The sequence below is a fragment of the Ailuropoda melanoleuca genome, chromosome 15 (genome assembly GCF_002007445.2).
Source record: "Ailuropoda melanoleuca isolate Jingjing chromosome 15, ASM200744v2, whole genome shotgun sequence".
Lineage (NCBI taxonomy): Eukaryota > Metazoa > Chordata > Mammalia > Carnivora > Ursidae > Ailuropoda > Ailuropoda melanoleuca.
In genome coordinates this window covers 69,120,077-69,147,154 of record NC_048232.1, presented here as the reverse complement: position 1 = coordinate 69,147,154, position 27,078 = coordinate 69,120,077, and the positions used below count along the sequence as shown (strand labels likewise).

General features: G+C 34.4%; 2 protein-coding genes across 12 annotated transcripts in view; one reads left to right on the top strand and one right to left on the bottom strand.

The window, feature by feature from the left end:
* Positions 1–27,078, top strand: part of ANKS1B (ankyrin repeat and sterile alpha motif domain containing 1B) — a 1,024,648-nt gene that overhangs the window by 250,644 nt on the left and 746,926 nt on the right. For all 11 annotated transcript variants that reach the window (XM_034644189.1, XM_034644186.1, XM_034644187.1 and 8 more), the window contains exon 9: positions 15,397–15,540. In XM_034644189.1, the coding sequence (XP_034500080.1) occupies positions 15,397–15,540 (144 nt within the window). The remainder of the gene's footprint in view (positions 1–15,396; positions 15,541–27,078) is intronic.
* On the bottom strand, positions 18,842–20,857 carry FAM71C (family with sequence similarity 71 member C). Its single transcript, XM_019810190.1, has 2 exons — positions 20,077–20,857; positions 18,842–19,411 (listed from the first exon to the last, which is right to left on the bottom strand). Exons 1-2 carry the CDS (start codon positions 20,689–20,691, stop codon positions 19,298–19,300), a joined length of 729 nt encoding a protein of 242 aa, XP_019665749.1. The 5' UTR covers positions 20,692–20,857; the 3' UTR covers positions 18,842–19,297.

Below are 27,078 nucleotides of genomic sequence, written 5' to 3'. Positions count from 1 at the left end.
TTTGATCTCCCTTGCAATTATTTGAATTTCAATTTTCATAACTCTTTATGCAGATTGACACATTAGGTCTAAAGTTGTGTAAGTAAAAGTATTGTAAGTGAAAGTGTTTTACTATTAGAACCCAAAGTACCATACAATAGTAACATCAATTCATAGCAGGTAGTAACACATCAGAGGTATTATGATTTTATTTCAGTATGTTAATAAATATTTAGTAATTGTTAATGAAAGTACTTACAAATAAGCATTTTAAAAACATCCTAATCAGGTGGGTTTAAAAGATTCTATATCAGCTGTTCTTTTGACCACTTATAGTTTTCCTTTGTTATGTTCTCCATGCATTTTTTAACTCCCTAGGTTTTTTCTCCCCAGGATTTTGTCTATTATTGCTAAAAGAATGTTTTAATCCTGCAATTGAATTTGCAAACACTAACATGTCTAACATCTTTTGTATTTTTAAAACTGATTTAATATTTTAGTCTTACTTTCTGTGGCTTTATGTTTTTCATGGGCCCAAACTAATTATATTAGTCTTTTATTTCCATTCTCCTGTGAGATGATAAAGGTAAGAAATTATATTCTTCTACAGTTAAATATATTTTCTCATTTTAAAAATAAATTGAAGACCATTGTTTATTGTGTAATTTCCTCCAACCAATAATGTGAATCATGGAAGTTACCCAATAGTATCAAATCATTAGTCTAAACCATCTGTTCCACATCTCTTAGCAGTGATGTGTCCTTAACCTACTCTTGGCAATATTAATATTAACAGACTGTGAAAAATCCCCAATTTCTGTTCCTATTTTATTTACTCTATTTTTATTTAGTGTCATTATGACCTCGAGTTAATCAGTTTTCTGCTCATTGACAAACTTAATATCTAATTTGTATTCATTTACTTTTCAATGTAAAATACTTCAGTTGTAAGTTTTGTTACTTTATGATGGCTTAATTAATATATTTTCAATCACATTCTTCGCTTTTCTGAAATTTTACTTTTGTATAACTGAACATTGGCTTCCCCATAAAATGGATGAAAATACAGTATAATAAAGAGAATAGCATATATAATATAAATGTGAGGAATGGCAAATAATATGCTATTACACATTGAAAATGGTAAAATATTGCTATTTAGAGTGGACAATTTTTATCTTTTGATTGCGGGGTTATTAAAGGTTTTTTGGACCTGTTTTCCTGATCAAACATACTTTTTATTTTGTTTTTTAATCCAATACACACACACACACACACACACACACGAGCATATACATATTTCCATACACACTAGCACATTAGCATTTCTGTATTACATTTGTTTAAAGGTCATTTCTATTCATAATTGTTTACAGAAGACATAAAAAATAAGAAAGGACCAGAGTTGTCAAGTCAAAAGTATATGCATATAATGTGCCCAGAACTGTGCCAGTTATTTTTCAGGTTACACAAATAAAAGAAAATATTGGCCCCATAGTCATAAAGATAAGACATACTTTACGTAACATCTAGCAGATAGTTCAAAACAATAGATTGAGTTGTCAGGACCATCTATACTGTGGGGTTCAGAGAAGAGAAATAGTCTCCGAATCCTTTGTGCCTAGCCACATTGGGGCTTTCTGGTTTATCATCATCATAGCATTAGCTGTAGAATATTGTGCCTTAGCAAATGTTGAACTTGTTTTAAACTATCCATTTTCCACAACCTAGCTTGGGTTTATTTTTTCTGTCTCATCACCTCACTATGCTCTTCCTGATACCTGGTTTACCAAACATGGCAAGCACTTTGGCACTGCCATGGTCTGTGATCGCTCTGCATTCTCATTCCTGTCTTCCCCTCTTGTCAGAATTCTTATCTCATGAAGTACTGTGGCTTAAGTGCAAGCAGTTTTCTGAATTCTTTCTTCTTCTAATGGCTCCTTCTTTATGTTCTCCTAATACTTTTTTTCTGTGTCTCTGTAATGCTCGTAATTTTGGTCTAGTTTTACTGTCTAGTTACTGATATACGTCTCTCTTTATACCTTGAGTTTTGAGTTATTGACATATTTGTCTTTCTTGAGAATTTCCTCACCCTCAAGTTTAGTCTTGTAGACTGTAGTTGTTGAGCAACAGATACTTAAAAATTTTTAATGAGTATATTTGAAATGGTGGATATAAAATATAATTTAAGAGGTAATAAATTAATAAAATTAATTAAATACTTATGTAATATAACGTACATTTTATATAATTATATTGGTTAAAATTTACCCACAAGGAAACCTCAGGCTCAGATGGTTCACTGGTGAAAAACCTTTTAGATTTTTAGAAAATAAAAGATTAGGGCTGTTCCCAAGTTATTACGTGATGTCAACATTACCGCAAAACCAGAGACATTTCACAAGAAGAAAACTTTACCTCAATATCACTCATGAACACAGCATCAAAAATCCTTAACAAAATGGTAATAAATAAGTAATCTATTAAAAAGATTATACATCATGACCAAATGGGCTATATGTCAGAAAGGCACAGTTACTTTAACAATCTAAAATCAATTGCTGTGGTTTACCATATTAATAGAATGAAGAAGAAAAATATATGATTATATAAATAATGTAGAAAAAGCATCCATTCATGACGCAGACTCTCAGTAACCTGAGAATAGAAGGAACTTCCTCAGCTGTATGAAGGGCCTCTACAAAAATGCTGTGGTGAACATACTTCATAATGCTGAAAGACTGAATACTTTTGACTTAAGATTGGAAACAGGGCAAAGATATTTGCTCCTACCATTTCTATTCAATATTATATTGGACATTAGGGGCAGTTCAATAAGGCAAGGGCAAGAAATAAAAGCATATAAATTTTAAAAGAAGTAAAAATCTTTATTCACAGATTACATGATTATTTACATAGGAAATTCTTTAAAAAATGCAAAAAAGCAGTCAGAACTAAAATGTTTACTTAGCAGGATGCAAGGTCAGTAAACAAAATCAACTCTAATTTTTACATGGACAATTTAAATCGAAATTAATAATTCCATTGAAAATATTTCCCCAAAACACGAAATGCATGTTTATCCCTATGGATTTACAAAGGTGTGTGCAAGACTAGTACACTGAAGACTATAAAAACATTGTTGATGGAAATTAAAAAGGTCTCGTATATGGAGAGGTATTCTGAGAGCTAAATATTGTTTAGATATCTCTTCTCCCCAATTTGTGCTGTGGATTCAGTGCAATTCCAAACAAAACCCAAGCAGGGCTTCCCCCCCCCAGATATTGACAAGTGTATTATAAAAATTTTTTTGCAAAGTCAGAGGTTCTATACTAGTTAGAACAATTTTGAAAAGGAACAAATCTGGAGAACTCTGAATCCAGACTTACTATAAAGCTATATTAATTAAGTTAGTGCGGTATTGGCATGAGGAGAGAATCAGTAGAACTGAATAGAGAATGTTCAGAAATAGACCCACACATATATGGTCAATTGATTTTCAAAAAAGTCCCAGGGTACTTTAATGGGGAAAGGATAATTTTTTCAACTAGTGGGGCTAGAAAAACTTGTATCCATATTTTAAAAATGAACATCAAATCTTACTTCTTACTGTAGATGAATATTAACTCAACATGGATCAAAGACCAAAATACATTAAAAAAAATACCATATAGGAGAATATCTTTGTGACTTCTGGGGAAGAAAATATTTCTTAGGTATTAAGTAAATAGCACAAAGGATGTATGGGCAGACTATAGAATATTAAAAAAATAAGTCTATATTTCTGGATATTCACATGCAAAAAACATTAATCTAGACACAGACCTTACACTCTTCACAAAAATTAACTCAAAATGGGTCACAGACCTAAATGTAAAATGCAAAACTATAAAATGCCTAGATGAAAACATGGGAGAAAAGCTAGATGACCTTGAGTATGGCGATGACTTTTTAGATTCAACACTAAAGGCAGGATCCATGAAAGAATTGGTAATAATTGATAAGCTGGACTTTATTAAATTTAAAAACTTTTGCTCTCAAGGTCAAGAGAATGAGAGGATAAGCCACTGACAAGGAGAAAACATTTATAAATCATATATCTAATAAAGGACTATTATCCAAAATATATGAAGAATTCTTAACTCGACAATAAGAAAACAAACAATAGACTAAAATTGAGCCAAAGACCTTCACAGACACCTCACTGATGAAGATATATAGATGGCAATTAAGCATATGCGAAGATGCTCCACATGTCATCAGGGAAATGAAAATTAAAACCACTAAAATGGTTAAAATCCAAAAGACTGACAAGGCCAAGTGCTGAGGGTGTAGATCAAGAGGAACTTTCATTCATTGCTGGTGGGAATGCAAAATGGTGCAGATTCTTTGGAAGATAATTTGGCAGTTTCTTACAAAATGAAACATACTCTTACTATATGATCCAGCATTCTCACACCTTGTGGTAAATATTTATCCAAGGGAATTGAAAACTTACGCACACAAAAACCTGCACACATGGTTATAACAGCTTTATTAATAATTGCCAAAACTTGGAAGAAGCCAAGATGTTCCTTAGTAGATGAATGGATAAATAAACTGTGGTATGTCAAGACAATGGAATATTATTCAGCACTAAAAGAAATGAGCTATCAAGCCATGAAGACATGAAGGAACCTTAAATGTGTGTTACTACATGAAAAAGCCAACCTGAAAGGGCTACATATATAATATAATTCCAACTATGTGACATTCTGGAAAGGACAAAGCTATGGCAACAGTGAAAAACCAAAAACCAAACCAAAACAAAAAAACAGTGGTTGTGTTAGAGGGATAAATAGGTGGAACACAGAGGATCTTTAGGCCAGTGAAAGTACTTTGTATGATAACATAATGATGGATATATGTCATTATCAGGACTGTAATGTAAACTATGGACTTGGGGTGATTATGTTGTGTCACTGTAGGTTCACCATCTGTAACAAATGGACCATTCTGGTGGGAGATGTTGTTAATGACAGAAGCCATGCATGTGTGTGTTTAGGGGGTTATACGAAATCTTTGTTCCTTTCAGTTTTGCTGTGAATCATAAACTGCTCTAAAACGAAAAAAAAAGGGCCTCTTACAATGCAAAAACCAGATTAACCCAATAAAAATTGGCAAAGGATTTGAAAGGATATTTCACCAAAAAAATATACGTATGGCCTAAGAAGATACTTAATACATTAGTAATAACTGAAATAGAAGCTAAAAGCATTATGTGATACTACTCCACACCCATTACAATGGCTAAAATTAGGTGTTGTTAATAATGTGGGGATACTCAAACTCTCATACACGGGTAATGGGAATGTAAAATGGTACAAACACTTGGGAAAACATTTTGACAATTTCTTAAAAAGTTTCAGATAGACTACATGACCTGGCATTATAGGTATTTACCCAAGAGAAACAAAAGCTTATGTCCACACATAGAATTTTAATGAGTGTTTACACCTACTTTATACATAATGGTCTCGAACTGGAAACAACCTAAATGTCTATCGACAGATGAATATGTAAGTCAACTTTGACATGTCCATACAGTGGAATACTACTTTGCATTACGAAGGAATAAACTACAGATACATGAAAAATAGAGATAAATCTCAAAAATGTTATGCTGAGTGAAAGAAGTCAGATATAAAGTGTGTGCTTACGATCCCATTTCTGTGAAGTTCTGGGAAAGACATGTATAATACAGTGATAGAAAAAAGGTTTCCAGAGCCAAGGGTAGGTGAGTATTGACAAGGAAGGAGCACAATTGTGGTGGTGATTACTCAGTTCTATACATTTATTAAAAGTCGTCAAACTGTACATTTAAAATGAGTACATATTATGTAATACTTTTATAAATTGATTTTATAAAGGAAACTATTCAAAAAATTGTTTCTATAAAATGATCTGTCGCAAAGAATACTTTAATTTTCCAAAAGTTACACATTTTGCTTTTTATATTAAATCTGCTGAAAAAACAAACTAAGCTAAAGTTTAAATTTTCTAAAGTAACCTTAAGTTTTTCAAAATGTCCAACGTATATAAACTTGACATCAGATTAGACTTCTAATTTTGCAATAATAAACAGCATCAGTTGTTAAGAGTCAGATAAAAAAAAAGTTTTGACAGATAATAAAATAGTAAGACTGTATGAAAGTAGGATAGCAAACCAAAGGCATTCTTCTTTGAAGCTTTCCAGATGGCTATGCAAAGGGTGTCAACTTCGTAAACAGGGAGCGGTTGGAGACAAAATTAGTTGGAACTGAGCATTTTAGAGGAATTACAGTGTCTCATGTACTACTAAACAGAGAACAGCTCTCCTTAATCTGTTCTCCAGTACTTCTTGCAACTAAAAATAATTGCTTTAATAGCAAGTCTATATTTCAATAAGTGTGAAATACTTTTGATACTGGCAAATCTCCAATTTCAAAATATCACTGTACAGAGTAACATCATTTGGTGTTGTGGATACTAGGAGGTGGACTCAGTGTGCTCATTGTCATAAAGACTTGTTTTTCTTCTTCCTTTCTTTTCCTTGCAGATATAAATGCTATTTAACATTCTCAGGTAACTTCAAGTCTGAGAGAAATTTTGTTTTTCAGAGGACTTCAATGTTGCAGCTTTTGTGAATTTCACTAACCTGAGATGGCTGAGGTGCAAAGCTAGTGTAGGGTAGCATTGCAGAGTTATTTTCAGAAAACTAAACAGATGTTTAGTGTTAATAAGCTGATGAAGATATTATATTTGACACTAAGTTTTCTGAGCATTGCTACATATTAAATTGTGGCATGTGATCTCTTTTACAGGACTGAATTTAAGATAAGCGAGTCTGCTGTATTTGTATGATCATTGATACTGTCATAGTTTTGGTTTATAAATAAGCGAGCTTAATGCCTTACAATTTTCTTTCTCTCACCATGTCCCTTAGTTCCCCAATTTAAAAAATACTATAAAAAATAAGATATTATTGATCTATCTTTTTCTATTGTCTTTCAAGTTGACAAAAAATAGTAATCCCTGTGTAAAGTCACCTGTGTAATGGGATTGGCTATGCAAATTTGGAGAGAAAATGTATACTAAATTGCTCTGCATAATGAAAAGAGAGGAATTCGAAGAGCTAATGGAATAAACCTGTGGGAGGAAATAGACATCAAGGAAGCTGGGCACTTCTTGGTGGAAGGGGAGAGATATGAATATGTTCTTTAATGAAATCAGATAGATGCTGAGTTCTACATTAGCTTGAATATAAGATGAACACAGTGAGAGCAAGTGAATTCAGTGGAGTCAGAAGATAAAGGACACTCAGATCTGGGTTATAGTTAAATTGGTGCAAATGTTCATGTTAATTTTGAAGGCAAGCTGGCATTTATTCATTAACTCATTTATTCATTCAACACATATGGAATGGAAAGGTCTTTAATGTTTCAGACACTGTGCTAGGTGTGGTGGTTGTGGCAGCTAACCTAATAGACATCTCTGCAATCAGGCGGCTTGTAATTGAGTAGGAATAGGAGATATTGAACCAAAATCACACAATAACTGTAAAATTATATTTTGATAATTGCTATTAAAAAAAGCAGGATGCTGTGAAAATATGTAAGAAAGGAAACTAATTTTGACTGTGGCGTCAAGAAAGTCTACCAAAGGAAGAGAATTAAGTTCACACCTAAAGCACAAATAAGATTAATCCTGATGAAGACAAGAGAAGAGAATGTTCCCACAATTTATTTATTAGGATTTGGTACATAGCAAGAAACAGAAAATCTAAAATAACTTTAAAAGGATTTTCTTTTACTCCTCCTTGCAAAGCCTAGACTAGGGCGGTCTAAGGCTGGTAATACTCACCAGCAAGAGGAATCCAGAATTATTCTATTTTATTGTTCCACTGTGTATGTTCTCTAGTTCCATGGGTACCTCATGGTTCAAGATGACTGCTCTGCTTTAGTCATTTCATTAGCACTCCCAAGGAAGGGGAGGAAGAAGGACATGTTTCGTCACTCTGAGAACACTTCTTATACCCAAAGGGTCTAAGTTAAATCACATGCCCACAACTACCTGTAATGGGGGTTGGAAAGTGTCTTTATTCAAAGCGGGCATATACCCAACTAAAAGGGTTTGTTATTATAACTACAGAAAAATAGGTCTAGGTGTTCTGTTTCTAAAGACGAAAGGGAGAGGAGAGTGTATATTGGGAGAAAACTAACAGTCTCTGCTAGAGAAAATCATATATGAAGTTCTAGGTAGGAGGAAGCTTGATATATTCCAGGAAAAAGACAATGTAGTGTGTTGAAATGTTATGAGCAAAAGGGAGGAAGAAGGGTGGTGGTGGGACAAAACTAGAGAGGCAGGTAAGGGCAAGTCATAGCCAGCCTTTTGGATCGTGAAGAATTTTGAATTTTACTTAAAGAACGATGAAACTTGAATGTTTTTAAGGAAGAGGGTAACATGTTCATATTCTCATATTTAAAAAATTTCTCTGGTCACTGTGTGGAGAGTAAGTTAGAGACAATATTGGCAGTATATACAAAGTTTAGAGTGGTTGTGCTTTTTGGCATACAATTGCATATTTATGAATTTATCCTAACAAAATCATCAGACAAGTACAAAATCTGGAAAGACATGTACTGAATGCATACAGTGGAAATGAGGCTAGGAAAGCTTCACTTTCTCCTTTAATAACTTTTAATTTTGAATGATTTGTTTTACAATAAGTATGTATTACTTTAAATTTCATTAAAAATCAATAAATCAATTTTATCTTTTGAAAAACAAAGACAAAAATACTTGGGACTTAGCTACACAGTTGTCCAGATTGGTGACTCCCATTTTGAATGGTCTTCCTTTGTTTGGATCTCCATTTCTGATGGTTGCCTACCTCCTGGGGTCTGCCTTTCCGCCTGGTCCCTTTGTATTGACAGTTCAATTAGATGGTTGTCCTACTTTTCATTTTGGTTTTTGTATTTTTGGTAGGAAGAGCAACAGTATTGTCTATTCCATCATCCCATTTCCCCACCCACACATTGCTCTCCCATATTCTGGCTAAGTCCAGCATCCCAGGTTTCCTCCAGTGACAACTGGACAGGACATGGATAGCCTCCGTCTTTGCCCCACCACTGCCATGTTTATAAAGACATGCATTAAAAGAGTTGACTGGTGAGGATGTAAGGGGGTTTTGTGGGATCATAACCGGCCCTTAATCCTGCACTTTAACTGCATGGACTTCAGAATTTTAGAGTTAAAAAGTAAAAGCCTTCACTTATAAACTATCACAGAAAAAAAAATTTCTTTGTGGATATTCTGAACATCTTGAATATCTGTTATCTGGAGTTTGGTCCATGGTGTGGAAGAAAGATTACGGCACCTAGAGTCAGAAGACTTGGACTTAAATAATTTAATCTCATTTGTAGGATGCTTTTGCAAATTGAATAACATCAGCTTCTTCTCTTGTCAAACAGGGGTAATCCCAACCCTACTTTAATGGGGCTATTCTATATCTGAAATGGTTTTTTTTTGTTTGTTTGTTCTTTCCATTTATTCAGATTTCATGGATTATTATACTTCCTCAAAAACTAATTAATACAAACTGAGATTACATTGTCTGACAATTAAAGTATTTTAGTTTTAGAAAACAATTTCCTATGTAAATTAGAAAGCAAATAACTTATCTGATTGCTAAGTTTTACATCTGTTACCATCGCATCTGCCTCAAGCAGAGTCCGTAGTCCTAACCACGATTGCCTCTGGCCAAGAACGTCCTGTTGCTCAGAGTGGGACTGGACGAGCTCCTCGCCATCCCCTACTGGCACCGAGGGACACACCAGTTTCTACTACATATTCTCACTTCCAGAATGAGAATGAATACCCAGGTGTTTGAGAGTGAGCCATTGGGTTTGCAAACCCTTCAGAATGCACTGTGCTTGCATTCTGACTTCAGAAATCAAAGAACTAACGGATGCTAAAAGCAGTTGTGTTTAACTTTAAAATGAAACCAAAAAGGCTTTCTCAGTGATAACTTGTTCTGCACTCGGATAATAAGATGGACTTTTTTTTTCTCTACCCCAGAACAGGTAGATTCTTTCTGGCATGCTGCATACCAAAAATATGACTTAGAACTGAAAATTTAAAACCATAATCCTGTTCAAGAAAATTAATTTGTAGGGGCGCCTGGGTGGCTCAGTCGTTAAGCATCTGCCTTCGGCTCAGGGTGTGATCCCGGGGTCCTGGGATCAAGCCCCGCATCGGGCTCCTCTGTTGGGAGCCTGCTTCTTCCTCTCCCACTCCTCCTGCTTGTGTTCCCTCTCTCGCTGGCTATCTCTCTGTCCATCAAATAAATAAAAAAAATCTTTAAAAAAATTAATTTGTAAATGGTCAGACTTGTCCTTCCCTAGAAAACACTGTCTAAACTGCTTTAAAAACTGGACACACATTTCCAACCTGTAATTCTAAAAATGAATTATTTAAAAATGAATTAGCACAATGCTCATTTTTTTTTCTTACTGGGGAGCACTCAAAAGGAGAAAGACACACACCAGTTTAAAAAAGGCTACTGAAACACTCAGTATTTGTCAAGATGAAACACAACTGATTTTGGCTTAAAGGTTAAAAATACCTCCCTTCAGGCCACACAGATGATATACTTCATAGATCTTCCAACTAAATACAAAAATTTCATTCATTTTTAAACTATTAATCACCATTACAGATATTTATGACATTATCATGTTTATTCAGTGATAAAAAACGTGAGTCTATATATATGTATGTATGTGTGTATATATATATGTGTGTGTGTGTGTGTATATAATCTCCCCTCACAAGGAAATCACATTTCTTTAATGTTAGACTGATGTAATTATTTTAGAAGTATTTTTCCTTGAACTCAGATTTGTCTCCCCATGGTATTTATGACAATGTAGGACTCGTCCAATCTTTCATCCACATAATTATTATGTGTTAACCAAGAAAGATAATAGGCTCATACCATGACAATTTAGGTCTATATTCTATGGAAGAATTTCTGGAACTTTAGGAACACAGTTGGGTCTCCAATAAAAAGTTTCAAAGGCATTTGGAATAAAGGAAACTCCAAGTTTAAGTGCTTTCATGTGGCTTTCTTTTTATAAATAATTGAAGATTATATTTAGTTTGATAAAAATCTTTCCCAGGCATTTTAAATTGTAAAGCAGCAAGCGGAAAATTATTGTTTTACACAGCTGATTTATATACTGTCTTTAGGGGGCAGTACTAAACCACTGATAAATTTTGTTATACTAAAATAGCTATAATGAGATTTGTGATGCACTTATATATACCTCTTAATATTAGTAAAATTTTCTAGGTAGTTAAATGAAAATGACAGTTTGAAATTCATTGATAATTCATTCAATAAATAATTGTTAAATTCTATTATGCATACACATTGTAAGAGATACAAATGTGAATAAGGCAATGTTTGCTTTCAAATAACTTACAATTGACTAGAATAAATAAGCTATGTTGTGTGTGTGTGTGTGTGTGTGTGTATGTGTGTATACAACTCTTTTAGGATAAAGATAATAATGAAAATGCAGTATATATTCATTATTTTTTATGTGTCAGTCACTGTCATCAATTAATGTTGTCCTCATACAGCCCTATCAAATGGGAATTATTATTTTAGCTATTTTTCAAATAAGGAAACTAGGATTAATAAAATTATGGGATTTTCTCAGAGTAACACAGCTTGGAAATGGCAGAGATGGGATTTAAATACATATCTATTTGACCTCACAGCTACTTCTCTTTGCCTCTGTGCCATCTATCATCTCAAGGTATATGTGAAATATCATAATACAAAAACTCACACAAAGAGCTATAGCCATTTAGAAGAGCCATATCATTTCTGTTTGTGGGAAATCTGGAAAAAAGTGAAATCTGAATGTATTTTGAGGAATCAGTGGGATCATAAGAGAATAATAGCTAAGATGGCAGTTAATATGTATTGAAACCTTATTGTGTCAGGCACATTATATTCATTACCTTATTTAATTATCAGGAAAAAAATTCTGAGGGAGGTTCTACTGTATTATTTCCCATTGAGTAGATAAGGCAAGTGAGGCTGACAATGGTCGTATCTGACGAAAATCACTCTAATAAGAAGGCTAATAAGTAGGCAAGCTGAAAATTCAGAACTAATTTTAGAGCCTAAACTCTTAACCAGTATAATATGCTTCATGGAGAAGTTAGATGGAAGGCATGAATAAAGGCATTGAGGATGATTAGGGAAGGGTAAACAATTCTATTTGGTTATAGTCTGGATAAGTACAGTATAGGAAGTAAAAGTGTTGAAAATAGTTTGACCTTAGAACCTTGAGGAATTTGGATATTATTTACTGTGCAATGGCAAATAATTTATGAGATTTATGAGCAGAGAAGAGACATAAACAGGATTTTTCTCTAGAGAGAAGAAAGAGATAGAGGAAGTTCCTTGTAAGATTGGATCAAATACTTATAGTACCCTTAACATAAATACAAAAGAACTGATTAATCTGTAAAATGTTGATAATTCTTGGGAAGTATGTAATGATTTATGGAGCCATGCCATGTCAACATTGATGGTCAAACCAACAACTGATCATGAGTTGGTGAAGGGGATGCCTATTTGGTTATTTTATTCTATTTTGTAGACAGCGTTGATCATACACATACATAGATGTTCTGCTAGATTAAAGCTTTAGATGCCCCAAGATTTTCTCACCAGGATGTCTTTAGGATGAAAAATCCCTGTGATAATCATCTTTTATTACTGATTTGAAAAATGTGTTTTTATGAAAGAATGGGCGGCTATGTACAAAATTACAGAAATTTTAGTTGTCACAGGTAGCAAATTGCTTTCAGGAGTGTCATCACGTAGCAGAAATATATTCACAAATACACCTTTTTTATTTAAACTGCAATTACGTCAGCTTGGTTATTCAATATATTGCCTTTTATAGGATACTGTGTTGAATGAGAAGCCATGTAACATAGTGAGTGGTCAAGGGGGTCAGCTGTAGAGTCAGGCAGTCTGGATTGGAACCCTTTTTCTGCCACCAGCTCTATGACCTTGATTTTACTTGACCCCTCTGTGCCTTAGTTTGTGTGAATTAAAATAATGAATAAGAATCCTATGACACTACAGTGTCACATAGTAAATGCTCAATAGATTATAGCTATTATTATTATTATTGTATCTTATAGGCTGTAACTGCTTATGAGGCATTTTAAGTTTATGACTTCTCAGTTATTGAAAATTGATGAAGGGAAATATAAGATGTGAATATAGAAAAACAATATCTCATATTTTATTTTTTTAAGATTTATTTATTTATTTCAGAGAGAGAGAGAGCACGAGCATGGGGAAAAGGGAGGAGCAGAAGGAGAGGGAGAGAGAGAATCTTCAGCAGACTCCTCAATGAGCAAGGAACAAGACGTAGGGTTTAACCCCATGACCCTGAGATCATGACCTGAGCTGAAATTGAGAGATGAATGCTTAACCAACTGAGCCACCCAGGCGCCCTGAAGTCTTATATTTTAAAGTCACAACTTTTGGTCGGGGGGGGGGTCAAGTGGGTACCATTTACAATTTAATATATAGAGTATTTTTACTAACTTCAATAATAATGATCTATCAGTGTGTATCCAACACTACGTTCTGAAGACTTCCACCTTTTTTTAAAACAAAACAAAACAAAAATCAGTTTGCTGAGCATTCATCAGGCACTTTGAATATGGAATTTTCATCAGTTTTGGCAAAATTCCTTGCGTTGTTTCTTTGATGATTTCCTCCTTTCTCTACATGGACCTCTTAATTTGATCCCCAATTTCTTAACTTTTAATTTCTCCTCATCTTTTGTTCTGTCTTCTGGGAAATTTCCTCAGACTTATTTTCCACCTTCTATTGGGTTTTAGGTATTTATTTGTCTTACAGCATTCTGTTCTTCTTTCATGGATGCAAGTATCTTCTATGTCTTTGTGGATACTATTTATAACTTTTTTCTGTATATTTATTTTGGCCTCTGTTAAAAGCTTCCTTCAAATGTGTGATGATGCTTGGATTCTTGTTCATATTTACCTAAAACTGTTTATCTGAGTGGAGATTTTATGAGAGGTGGACTTCACAGTAAGAGTTAAGGCATAGACCCCCATCATTTTACTAGGTACTTACAGATCTTCTTTCTTGGAAGGTCAATTTCTGCAGAGGGGAATATATCCTCATCTCTTACCTGGGGGATATAAACCTAGTTGCCATGTTCTGTAGGGTGAATGTGGACAGGCACTGGGGTGGGTTGGGAATCTACAACTACCAGATATTCAATTGATTTCCTTGCTTTTACAGAGACACCCCTCTGTTCATTGTACATGGATTGTTTGAATTCATAATCCTTTTGTTTCAATCCCACCAGAAAATAAACCTCCCTTTTTTTGTCAGTGGTGAAAGTTTAGTTTCTTGGCCAGTTGAGAACATTGGTCTAAGGGTCTAACTCTTCCAATTGTAGAGTTTCTATCCTGTTGCAGCCCCACCTGCACCTACATCTTCATGATTCAGAAGCCCTTTTGATGGTGCTGAGTCATGAATAGACATGCTGCTTATTCTTCCCCTTGCAGACATTTTGTTTTCAGTTTTCTCAAGTTTGCTAGATCAGGTAATATCTACCCGTTTGTTTATCATTATCTTAAAATTTTCTTGTTCTTACTCATCTGCTAATCTGTTTATCCATTTGTTTATCATTATCTTAAAATTTTCTTGTTATTGCTCATCTGCTAATCTCTCTCCTGTTGTCCTTGTCCTTATGCACGTTAGACCATTTTAACAAATCCGTTGTTGTTATTTTAATGGGATTTGGCAAGTAACAAAAGTAAATATGCAGGTTAAACATGGAAGTCCCATTGTTAATTTTAAAAGTATTACCCCACTACACATATAATATAAAATTTTATGAAGTTCATTTTTTTGAAAAGGAGACATTGTGAAAAAATATGCTTTTTGGCAATTCCTATTTTAATAAAGTATTTTCCTGCTATTCCTCTGATTGCATTTAGAAATGATAAGATTTTTCTAATTTGTTGCTACTGAGATATTTTGTTGGGTCATTTTCATGTCTATTTTTCATTGTGAACTTTGTATCCTAATAGTCTTTCTCACCCAGTTTTTTCACTTTCAATTTTTTTAAATATTCAACTTAAATTGAATTACACATGTTTTCTGTCTTAGTGCCATGGCACAGCCACATAACTATGGTGAATATTAAGCTGATTTTGCTTGCTAACATACACTACAAGAAAATAATGTCATTTAATTGATGTTAAGATATCTAAATAATATTGATATAATATATTGGTATAATATAAATTTAATTTCAGAGAACTTCATCTACAATAAATTTGTCACCAGGAGAAGTGGAAGAAGAAGATGATGATGAAAACACTTGTGGGCCCTCAGGACTCTGGGAAGCATTAACTCCTTGTAATGGATGTAGGAACCTTGGCTTCCCCATTCTTGCACAGGTAAAAGTTTACTTTTCTTAATATATAATAAAACATAAAATTATTTGCCTTTGTTTTTAAGGAAATCTTTTTTCTCTCTTCCTGAAAATCCAATTAATATCTTATTCATTTTGTAATTTTTCTTCAGTTAAAGGTCAGTAAAATGTTTAACTTGCTGTACATATGTGCATAAGCAAACACATACTTTATATCCTTTTATGTGGTTGTTTTATTTTGATCATGTTGCTAGTTCCTGAAAAATTGAGTTGTTTTTGATATTTTTAATATTTATGATCTAGAAATAGCTCATTTAAAGAATGCTTTTTCAAATTAAATTACAATTTATATTAAAATAACAGAAAATAATTTACAAGGAAAAATATTAGTGCTCCTCAAAAGCATTGTCACTGACATTTTTATTTTTTAGCACGATGGAACATTGTAGAATGATATTCACCATTGAAAATTATGTAGGACAATCCAAAAATGAGACCAGAACTCTAAAATATTTGACTACGATTTTGAAACTATCTCACTATTTGTTAAGTCAATTTTATTCTTTTGTATTACCTTCAAATTACTGTTGTGTTTTTTGGACCACAAGCTTATGGAGGAGTTTCAGAAATAAGTAGAATTACCCAGAGCTAGGAAATTTGAAGCCACAATGAAAATATGAAAAAATACTTAATACAAAAAACATTGTAATGGCAAAGGTATGTATATGTAACTATTTACTGCATGTGTGGAAAAGCAGTCCTGGACAGAAAATAATTTTCAGTAATTGTCCGGAATAGTGTTACATCTCAAAAATATTATTTTCTGTTTTGCCTCAAGTATGAAGCAATTATGTCTTAGAAAAAAATCACATTTTTTATGTCTTATGTCACAAGTTGATCATAGCCACTCAAATTCCAATATTAATTTATTGTAGAGAAAAGCAAATCAGCATATGGTACTTAAAAAAAATCTCTTCACCTTAACATGAACTATTTTTAGGACTTGAAGACACTATCCTAATCATTACAGAATTATTATCAATATATACTGGACCATGAGTTCCATAAAGGTAGAGACTATATATTGTATTACATCTATTTCTAAGGCCAACATAGTTCCTAGTATAGTCAGTAGTAAGTAGTAGTTGAACGGAACAATGAACAAATGTATACGTTTGGCAGTTTCATTTCTACACTTAAAGAGTTTTACCTCATATCTGTAAGGAAATAGAAAGGAATGAAAGAAACATAGATTTTATTTTGTCTTATTTTTATTTTATTTTATTAATCTAACCTCATCTGCTTAACAGTTTACTGTTTGCATTTATCTATTTTGTTTGTTTCATAAGATAAAGTATTAGGGCTCTGAGCCATCAATAATATATGACTATAATTTGCTTCTCTACCACCTTCTTAAACATTCATTTTTTTTTTTCATTTTATTAGGCTTGGTAGTAGGCTTGATTTACAATTTTTTGATACTAGATATTTTTCTTTGGCCATTTTCCTGTGAAGATTTGTGAATAATAATATTTTAGTAGTTACATTTACCACCAAATTTCCCAGTCTGCAGCTTCCCCCCCTTAATTTGTATATATAAGTGTATTTTGTGTAGTTTTTTAAACTATCAAATGATTTAAACTTATTCGTCTTCTTTGTTTGGTTATTTAATTCACTTTATCTAGAGATAATTCCCATTTCTCTCATTATATTGCATCCTGTTTGGCTTGGATTTTCTTCTGAAATCTCTTATTTCTGTTGTCCTATTTTTAAAACCACATGACTCAGTTTTGATATTTTTACATATAATGCAGAAGAAATTATGATTGTATTAATTAGCTGACATGATTTCCTGCTCTTAAAATTTTATATTTTATAAAAGTATCCTTATTGGTATTTTAATTGTGACTGCATTATATCTATAAATTTACTTGAGATGTGCTATCCTTTCTTTCTTTCTTTTTTTTTTTTTTACTCTATTTAATGTAATGAATGAAGAGTAGAATTCTTTAGTAATATTCTCATCTGGACTTCTACTAGTGTTCTCAGTTTGCTGATGGACTCTCCTTTAACATATGTGTGTGTATCTACAATAAAATTTAATACATTTGTTGTGACATTGAAGACATCATATCAAATGTAAATTTGTCCTACAACTTGGAATAACTTTGAAATCAGGATTTTATGGGCCAGCTTCAAAATAAAAAGTTTCTTAAAATTTCATGAATAACAGGATTTTATTTTGAAGTTGTTTTTTTAGACCTGAAATAAAAATCATTAAGCGAACCACTGTGCATATAAGGTCTCATGGACTTAAAACCACTACCTTACAGTTTGGTATGGGAGCCTTTGGGATCAGTGGAATTAGTATAGTGCTTGCAAATTTCCGTATACTCAGATTTGTTGGATTGAAATAAAATATATTTATTTCACATTTATAACCCTTAATTTAATTGGATCTAGCACACATGTATCAAATATCCTCTATATTCAAAGCATAGTGCTAAGCTTCAGAAACATGAGGATTATGGAAATATGACTTAATTAAAACTATGTGAAATATAAACTTAATTAAAACTATGTAATGTATTACTTTTAGAGTCTTAAATAAATTTTTTACTTGCAAAATTAGAACGCTGGCTGATCCTGTAGATCTTACACTTCTAAGATTATCTAATCTCTAGTTTTTGTCTAGATTTTGAAATGATCCTATATTCAAGTTTAGCTAATTATTCTGTTTTTCTAGTTTTAATATGGCATTTTATCCTTCCATTGTATTGAGAAGTTATTTAGAATTCTAAATTTTCACAAAGAAATTTAGAATTTAAACAATATCAGGGAATTAAGATTTATAGAATATGTTGGGTACTTTAATATAATTTCAAAGCAGTTAAGTAATATTTAAATTGGGCAAAAAACAGGAATAAAGAGACTGGGGAAATGAAACCCATTCTAGAAAGTAAAATTAGTTTTTCAACACTCCTGACAATAATATTTTTATAATAATCACTACTATTTGCTTCTGTCTTTGGTTATGTATTTGGGGATTTTATAATTTTTTTAGTTAATACATGTAGATGAAAAATGGATGAAGGTCTTTGAGAATAATCTTTAGCATTTTATTCTGTCATCTGTGCATTTAATCACAAATATCAAGTTAAGGGAAAGTTAAAGATAGGTTAGAGCCTGATCAGAAATAGCCATTTGTTTTTATTGCTACCCTGCCCTGTTAATAGAGCATATGTATTACAGCAGAGAATTTGAGTTGAATTGTATTAGGATAGATGATATTGCTTTCCTCCACAGTCTTATATGAGGTGTCCACCTCTGTGCAATACAGGGCTTTGAAACTCTTTCCTGAAGAGTCAGTCCTGCTGGGTGGAGACCTCTGGCTTCCATCCTGTTCACTCATGTAGCCTTCACTCTCTGAAGTTGTAGTAAGGGGTCCCGATACTGAGCTGTTAGCTGTTTTTGCAATGGGCTTGGCAGTATTTCTGCTCTTGGAATCACCATATTTATGTTGCCCTCTGGGAAGAGGCCAGTAGCTTCTACTGAGGTGTTGGAAGTAACCTCTGAGTAGAAGAAGGGCTTGCAGCCCTGGCTAACAACAATAATAAGACATGTTGAATGCTCCCACTATGGCCATTCTAGCTGTGCTTCTTCCTGGATCTGTGACGGCTGCTCCTGTCACCATCCCTGCCCTTTTATCTGATACTGTAGGCTTTGTGGCTTCAGAAGTGTGTGAACTCTTGAAGGCAGTATGTGTGGGAGGCACGATGAATTCATTCCTCCCCAGCATAACCGTAAGGGGTGGCCCCAAACAATTCAGGGTTCATGTGAAGACTCCTGATGTCAACTTGATCTTGATTCCTTCCATAGAAATGAAGGACATTTGCCTATGGGAGAGATAAAAAAGTGAAATAAAGAAAGTGAGACCTTTTATTCCTATAGCTAAACAATAAAAGCTTATAATTATAGGTCTCAAGTCCAATCTCCCATTTGTTGCAGGAATCCTCCTCTTTAGTATCATCTCCACAATGACCACATGATCATTCCAGTTTTGCTTGGACAGTTCCAGTGCCAGCAAGAACATTATTATAATTCACCAGCGAATATTCTCATATGCCTTTTTTAATACACTTGTGTTAGTATTTCTGCTGGCTAAGAGGCATGCACTTTGATATTCTGATAGCTACTAACAATGCTCACAAGCACATCCCTCTGCCAACAATGTATACAAAATCAGTACATAGCGATCAAGGGGAGACATGGGGGCGAGGATATGGTCGGGATGCCACACATTGGCAATACAGTATTGGACATGAAATTAAGAGCTGCTGACAGCTAAGGAAGCTCTGAAATACAGCATTGGGGAACACTTTGGAGCACCCAGAACCTCCCCAATGTGACATGGCCTCCAAATAAAGACTCTTTTGGCCCTGAACCCATCCAAATGTAATGAATTTTCTAGATGAGTCTCAGTACCAAAGGCTCTGCAGGACTTTTAGCTGTTCTCCCATAGCACGTGACCCCATCTATTAGAGTCTCTGTAAAGACTTACCCCTGGGCTCTTGTCCTCCTCTTCAAACCCGGTTATGTCCAGTGTGTCTCCAACTGGGATGGCCTGGGAACCTCTGTAAGCCTCAACTGGTGGTCTCAGAATGCAAACAAGGTTTTCCCAATAAACAAAAAGATCTTTTGTATTAGAAGGGGGACACAACTGAAGGTAAAAAGAGCGGCCAGTGGCAAGCTTCAGGCAGAGCTGTTGTTTTTTACCATTATGGATAGATATTGTTACAAACTTCAAGGGAAACAGTCTGGTTAGCTCTAAGATCTGTGTAGGCTTGTAAACTTTTTCCTGCGTGGCAGGGCCATATCTGTTATAGTCATCACAGATAGCAGCTGGTCGGGCCAGCAGCATGACATCAGGTAGTGTGAGGTGGGGGCTAGTGCGAACAATGCCCACAGTCACCATTTGGGCACGGTTGTGCACGTCAATCACTTCTCCTTTTTTGCTGACCTGTATAAAGTCACTCTCAAACATTGGGGCATACTTGAATATAGTATACTCCCCCTTGTACAATTGTTGCTGCAGCTTTCCCATGGAGGTATTAAACATACCCATTGCAGGGCTGCTTTGGGCTGTGTAATGTGGTAACTTAGATTGGTTGTTCATGGCTATCTTTTATCAAGGACTCCTAGGGGTCCTCCACACTTTACCACACTTTGCAGGGTGTCCTATTTCCCTGGTTTCTCTAGCAGGTGGGTTAGCAGTGGTCTTTGCAGGCTTTTTTGTCTCTGAGCAATTGAGAACAGGGTGGGGGTACTGATTACCAATTGCTCAGTGCTAGAGACAATTGCACCTGCCCCAGACTGTGCTCTGCCTAGAGCATGGAGATATTGGGGTGCATAGTGTTGGGGACCCAGAAGATGACAGGGTACTCAGATGTTTAGTGAAGAAATCAGGGCCCCAGTAGATATTACCATGTGCAAATGTTGAGAAGCAGAGGTCAGGGTCCCACTAGATGTCAAGGTGGACCAATGCTGGGGCCCCAGTAGATGTCAGAGTGCACAGATGTGGAGGCTCACAGAGGTCGGGCCTCAGTAGATGTTATGGTATGCAGATGTGGAGGAGCGAGAGATCCGGGCCTCAGTAGATGTCACTGTGCGCAGATGTTGAGGTGCACAGATGTTGGGGTCCCAATAGATGCCAGAGTGTACAGATGTTGAGGCATGTAGATGGTGGTGTTCACTTGCAGTAGGGAGGGGCCTCCTCTTGAGCCTGACACATTGGTTCACAATAGCCTCTGCTCTTTTGGATTCTACAACCTCACTGCCAATTGTATTTGTACTGCTTCTCTCCTCCCAAACCAAAGCCTCCACCTAGGCTTAAACCACCCCACAGGACCCCTTTTATCCTCTCCTGCCCATTGTGACCTGTGCCAACCACACATCCCTTTGTCTCTGTTGCCCAACAGCCCCTCCCTCAGAGCAGGGACACTGTCCTCTCCACCTTACCCCACCCATCCTTACTACGCCACCCTGTCTGCCATAGCTCAGCACAACCCCCTGTCCCAGGGACCCATCGAAGGATCTAATACATATTGGCAAATTGGTTTCAAAAAGGCTTAGGCAAAATTTCTGTTAGGTATGAGTTTAAAATATACAGACTCTCTTATCCAGTATTTTAGTTGTAGCCAATTAGAAGTAATTGTAGACAATTTACCTTGAACAAAGAATTGGACAAGTTGGTAAATAGGTTAGTAGTACAGTGTGTTTATCAAGGTTTATTGTAGTAAAAAAAGGATAATAACAAGATTAATATCTTATAATCGGGGTTTGGTTAAATAAATTATGGAACATTCTATGATACAATACTCGGTAGTCATAAAAATCATTATGTGGTTCCCTATTTGACATGAAAAGATATTCCTGATTTTTTTTTCTTAAAGATAAAGAGCAAAGCAAAAAAATTTCAAACGAGTGTTATATGTGTGGTCCAATTTATGTAAGATCATCTGTGTGTGTGTTTGTGTATGAAAGTATGTTCAGTGAAATGTTTAAAATGCTTATCTCGGGACAGTGTAAATTTTCTTTTCCTTATACTTTCTATTTTTATTAGGATAATTTCTATTAGTGGGAAAAATAAAACTATTAGCAATGTCTATTTTTACAGCCTTGATACATTTTATGTTTTGATACATCCTCACATTGCTGTTGAGATTTTAAACTTTTTCCGAGATATCTCTATGCTGACTATGTAGTGAAAAGAAACTTAAACATTACATTTATGTTCTATTCTTACCACTACCATATTGTGTATATATATATATATATATATATATATATATATATATATATGAAAAGTCCAAGAAATTTTGCCAACTATTATAAATGTTATCAAAGCAATAAGATTAAGATATCCTTATTGGTATAATGGTATACGTAACACACACATACACACACATATGTAAAACCATAGTTTTTGAGTCTTTAGTTTGTTCTGTAGGTCAAAACAAACATTTTTCTTCCCTTCATTTTGAAATATCTGGTTATTTCTGATAATATGAGTATTTTTCCTTTGTTTATTAAGAAGCCTCTTAACACACCAATAGCAATTTTTACTGGCCTGTTTAAAGTCCTTATATCTTAATTTTTACTTTATGTCCATATTACTTATCTTATAATTAGAAAAAAACAATAAGCCTAATACACATTTAGTATCAATCTAAGATTTTAAAAGTATCTCAGTGGTTTTGGTGTATTTTGAAAAGAATAAATAGCATTGGACACAATAATTTAATTTAGGTGCTTTAAAAAAATAAAGTGGAAATACACCTGTTTTCTTAAAAGCACTTTTATACCACGCACATATATTTCAAAATATTTATCTTAGTGTTCCATTAGAGCATGAGATAATTGCCTTATCTCCAGGGAAATCAGACACTGCAATACTTGTAGGGTCTATGGACTTTCAGAAACTTTTTCAGACCATTCATTAGACCAACAACAGTAGAACTCCTATTATTGGCCTGTTAATCATCATCTGGAAAATATGTCTCTATTTTCATTAATCTGATATAGTTTGTTTTAAACTCCTTTAGCCATTTAGAAAACTACCATATTAATATTGGCCTCAAAACTTAAGAAGTTCAACTAGCTAAACAAAAATCTACCTGAACTTGAGATTGAGGAATTCTTTTTATGAGAATGTAGTGGCTTTCTGTATGCTTGCTCTTAGAACAGATTTCCATAGTTAGGCATTAGATATTATTAAAATAAATTTATGCTCCCTGACCTCTACATTAGAGTTGTGTCATCAAGTAAATCATTTAACTTCCCTGGGTCTTATTTTTCTCATCCTTGAAATTGAGATGACTCATTAGATATCTTTCAGCTTCAGAATAGTTATGATTTTTATGATAGAGATTTAACTTTTTCTCTCTGTAATGAAACTATTATGTACTCTGGAAATACTCCAAACAATAATAATGAGTCAAGGAATTATTCAGATCTCAACAGCTCTGGGAATTGTGTGATTCAGTATATAGTCTTAATCTGTTGCTGAACTTCTTGTTGAAACTTTTAGAAGAACCAATATTCAAAATGTTAGTAATTTGGGCTGTGAATGAGGGGAGTGCTTAAAACAATGTAATTGAAAATATGGGTTAAACATTTTAGACAATTTAGTTAATAATGAACATGGCTGTGGTAGGAAGATTAGTTCCCCCAAAAGATGTCTACATCTTGATTTTTACAAGTTGACTCCATGACATTACATGATAAAGAGACTTTGCAGGTGTGGTTAAATTAAGGATCTTGAGATGGGGAGATATCCTGGATTAGCCGAGTAGGTCCAGTGTAGTCACAATGGTCTTTATAAAATAAATGCAAAATGGTCAGAGTCAGAGGGGTAAGTGATGATGGAAGCTGAGGTTGAAACGATAACGATCACAAACCATTGAATGCAGGTGGTCAAAAAGCAGGAAGTGGATTCTCCCCTAGAGCCTCCAGAAAGAACCAGCTCTGCCAACATCTTGATTTTAGCCCAGTGAGGATCGTTTTGGACCTTTGACATCCAGAACTGTGAAAGAGTAAGTTAGTGTTGCTTTAAGCTACTAGGTGTGTGGTAATTTGTTATGGCGGTCCCGGGAAACTAATGCAGATTTTGATACCTGGAAGTGGGGTGCTGCTATAACGAATACTTAAAAATATGGAAGTGTTTGGAATTGGACAGTGGCTGGAGGCTAGAAGAGTTTTGAGTAGTATAATAGGAAAAGTCTAGATTGCCTTGACCAGAATTATGAATACTAAAGTTTCTCTCAGCGAGGGCTCAGAAGGTGATACTGTAGAAAAATACCTATATTGTCTTAAAAAATTGTCACAGTGTTTGTAGAAGGATGGATGTTAAAGGCACTACTGGTAAGGGTTCAGAAAAAAAAGTGAGGAGAATAGTAGAGAAAACCCATATCATCTTAGAGAATACCCAAATCATCATAGATAGAATGTTGGTAGACATATGAATATTGTTGAAGGTGCTTCTGATAAAGACTGAGAAGTAAATGAGGAATATGTTATTGAAAACTGGAGGAAAGGAGGTGTTATACAGTAGCAGGAAGCCTAGCAGAATTGTATTACATGGAAAGCAAAGTAGTAAGTGATAAATCTGGGTATTTAGCTGAGGAGATTTCCAAGCACAGTGTTGAATGTGCAGCCTGGTTTCTTCTTGCTACCTATAGCAAAAAGTATAAATTGAACGAATAACATTTTTTTTTTCAACAAGATCATTCTTTACTTGAGGCATACTTCAGAATATATGATTCTAAAAGACACATATAAAATATTCCATCCAAGAAAAATAGAATACACATTTTCTTCAAGTATACACAGAAGAATCCCCTGGTTAAATCACATTTAAAAAGACATAACAAATATTACAAATTTAAAAAGACTGAAATCATACCAAGCATGTTTTCTAACCACAATGGTATAAAATTAAAGGTCAACAATAAAACAAAGCTGGAAAATCTAATTTTTAAGCAAAAAGAATCCAGGATGTGATGATTTGAGACATTCTCAGCCTGTCCAGATTGAAAAAGAGGCTAAAATTTGTGGATTCACTCTCAAGAAAGTGTGTCCTGGGGAGAAAGCCAAAAGTGTGACTGGATAACTTTTCTAGTGCCCATGGGATAAAAAAATCAGAGTATTCCGTCACACACAGGGCTCTTTCAAGAGACTAGGTGTGTATTTCATAGATCTCTTCAGCCTTCTCAGCACAATCCAGAGATGGGATTATCCAGGAAAGATCTGTGGAGGGAGCTTTTGTTTAATGGAATGAATCCCTGTGACATATGTAAGATACCCACAAGGTCTGTGAGGATGGTTTATTAGCAGGGACACTGCCAGTTAGGACTGAAAGGCACAAAGAGAAGATAAAATAAAAGATGGTTGTTGGATTTGAAAAGGAATGTATTCTTACAGGCAAGAAACAGGCTTAATAAAACTACACAGTTGCAAATATATGTTAACTTTTATTAAATAGAAAGTAAGACTCAGAGGACAGGGCTGAGGATGGAGCTGAGAAGGATTCTGAGAATAATCCTACAAAGGATTATTCCTAGTCCTTGAAACCTAGTGAAGTTTCCCCGGTTGGTTTTCTAACTTATAACTGTTTACTCCCCCTTTTTTCCCTTTCATTTCTCCCTCTTTGAATGGGTATATCTATAATTGTTATTCTATGCCCATCTTATTATTGTGTTTTGGGAGCAAATAACTTGTTTTCTAGTTTTGAAGATTCACAGATGAAGAGGAATTTTGCCTCAAGAAGGATCATACTCAGAATTTCTCCTATACCTGATTTAGATGATGAGATTTGGGACTTTTGAGCTGATAAGATTTAGATGAGATTTAAATTGATGTCCTAATGGGTTGTGACTTGGGAGAATGTTGAAATGGGGGTGAATGGATTATTCATATGGATAGATGTGATTTTTTGGTCCCAGAGGATGGAATATAATAAAAAATAGTGTCTCCCTCCCTTATAAATATCCAGGTTCTAAACTGTGACTATGTTAATTTATATGTCAAAAGGGACTTTGCAGATGTGATTAAGTTAAGGATCTTAAAATGGGGAGATTATCCTGGATTGCCTATGTGGACCCATTGTAATCATAAGGGTCCTTATAATAGGGAAGATGATATGATGAAGAAAGAGAGAAAAAAATTTAAATGTCACGTTGCTAGCTTCAAAGATGGTGGAAGAGGCTGTGAGCCAAGGAATGTAGGTGGCATCTTGAAAATGAAAAAGGCAGAGAACGAATTCTCTCCTAGAGCCTCCAGAGGTAACAGGTCCTGCTGACACCTTGGTTTTACCCCTGCAAAACTCCTTTCAGACTTCTGATCTCAATAACTGTCTGAGAATAAGTTAATATTTTTTTAAGCTACTAAGTTTGTGGTTATTTGTTACAGTGACTAAAGGAAACTAATATGATGACTGGAAATTTGGTCAGTAGACATTTCATCTGTTACATACTCATTCAAGGAATAGATGTCTATTGTCTGTGTCTAGGCAGAATGTAGGAGTTGCAGGCATTTCTAGAGAAATGTATTTTAGCTTTACTATCAGCATTCATGTGATCTAGATCTTTATGATTTTATTTAGTCATTTTAATAACCTTCAAAATAATTGGACTAAAACTTTACCATTGGGAAGTCTCCATTTTGTATATTTTTAGGAAACTATTATAATGATGATGATAATAGGAATGTTAACAATAGTATCTAGCATTTATTGAGTGCCTAGCCCATGCCAGGTATGGTGATAGACACTTTATATTCCTTATATCACTTAAATTTCACTGCAATTCTATGAAATATTTTCACTTGACCTTGAGAAAATTGAGTTTCAGGAGATCAAGTAACTTGCCCAAGTTGATATGCCATTTTACATTATATTTCCAGAGTGGTTGAGCTGCTAAATATATTTATTATTTATTCTACAGATTAAAAAAATTAATGGCTTGATAGGAATCTCAGTTCATTTAGAATCCCTCCACATTTTTCT

Coding starts and splice junctions, on each gene's coding strand:
- FAM71C (XM_019810190.1), bottom strand. CDS start 20,691: ATGAACAACCAATCTAAGTTACCACATTACACAGCCCAAAGCAGCCCT. Junction 19,412..20,076: donor AGGAGGACAAGAGCCCAGGG/GTAAGTCTTTAC, acceptor TCTCTCCCATAG/GCAAATGTCCTTCATTTCTA.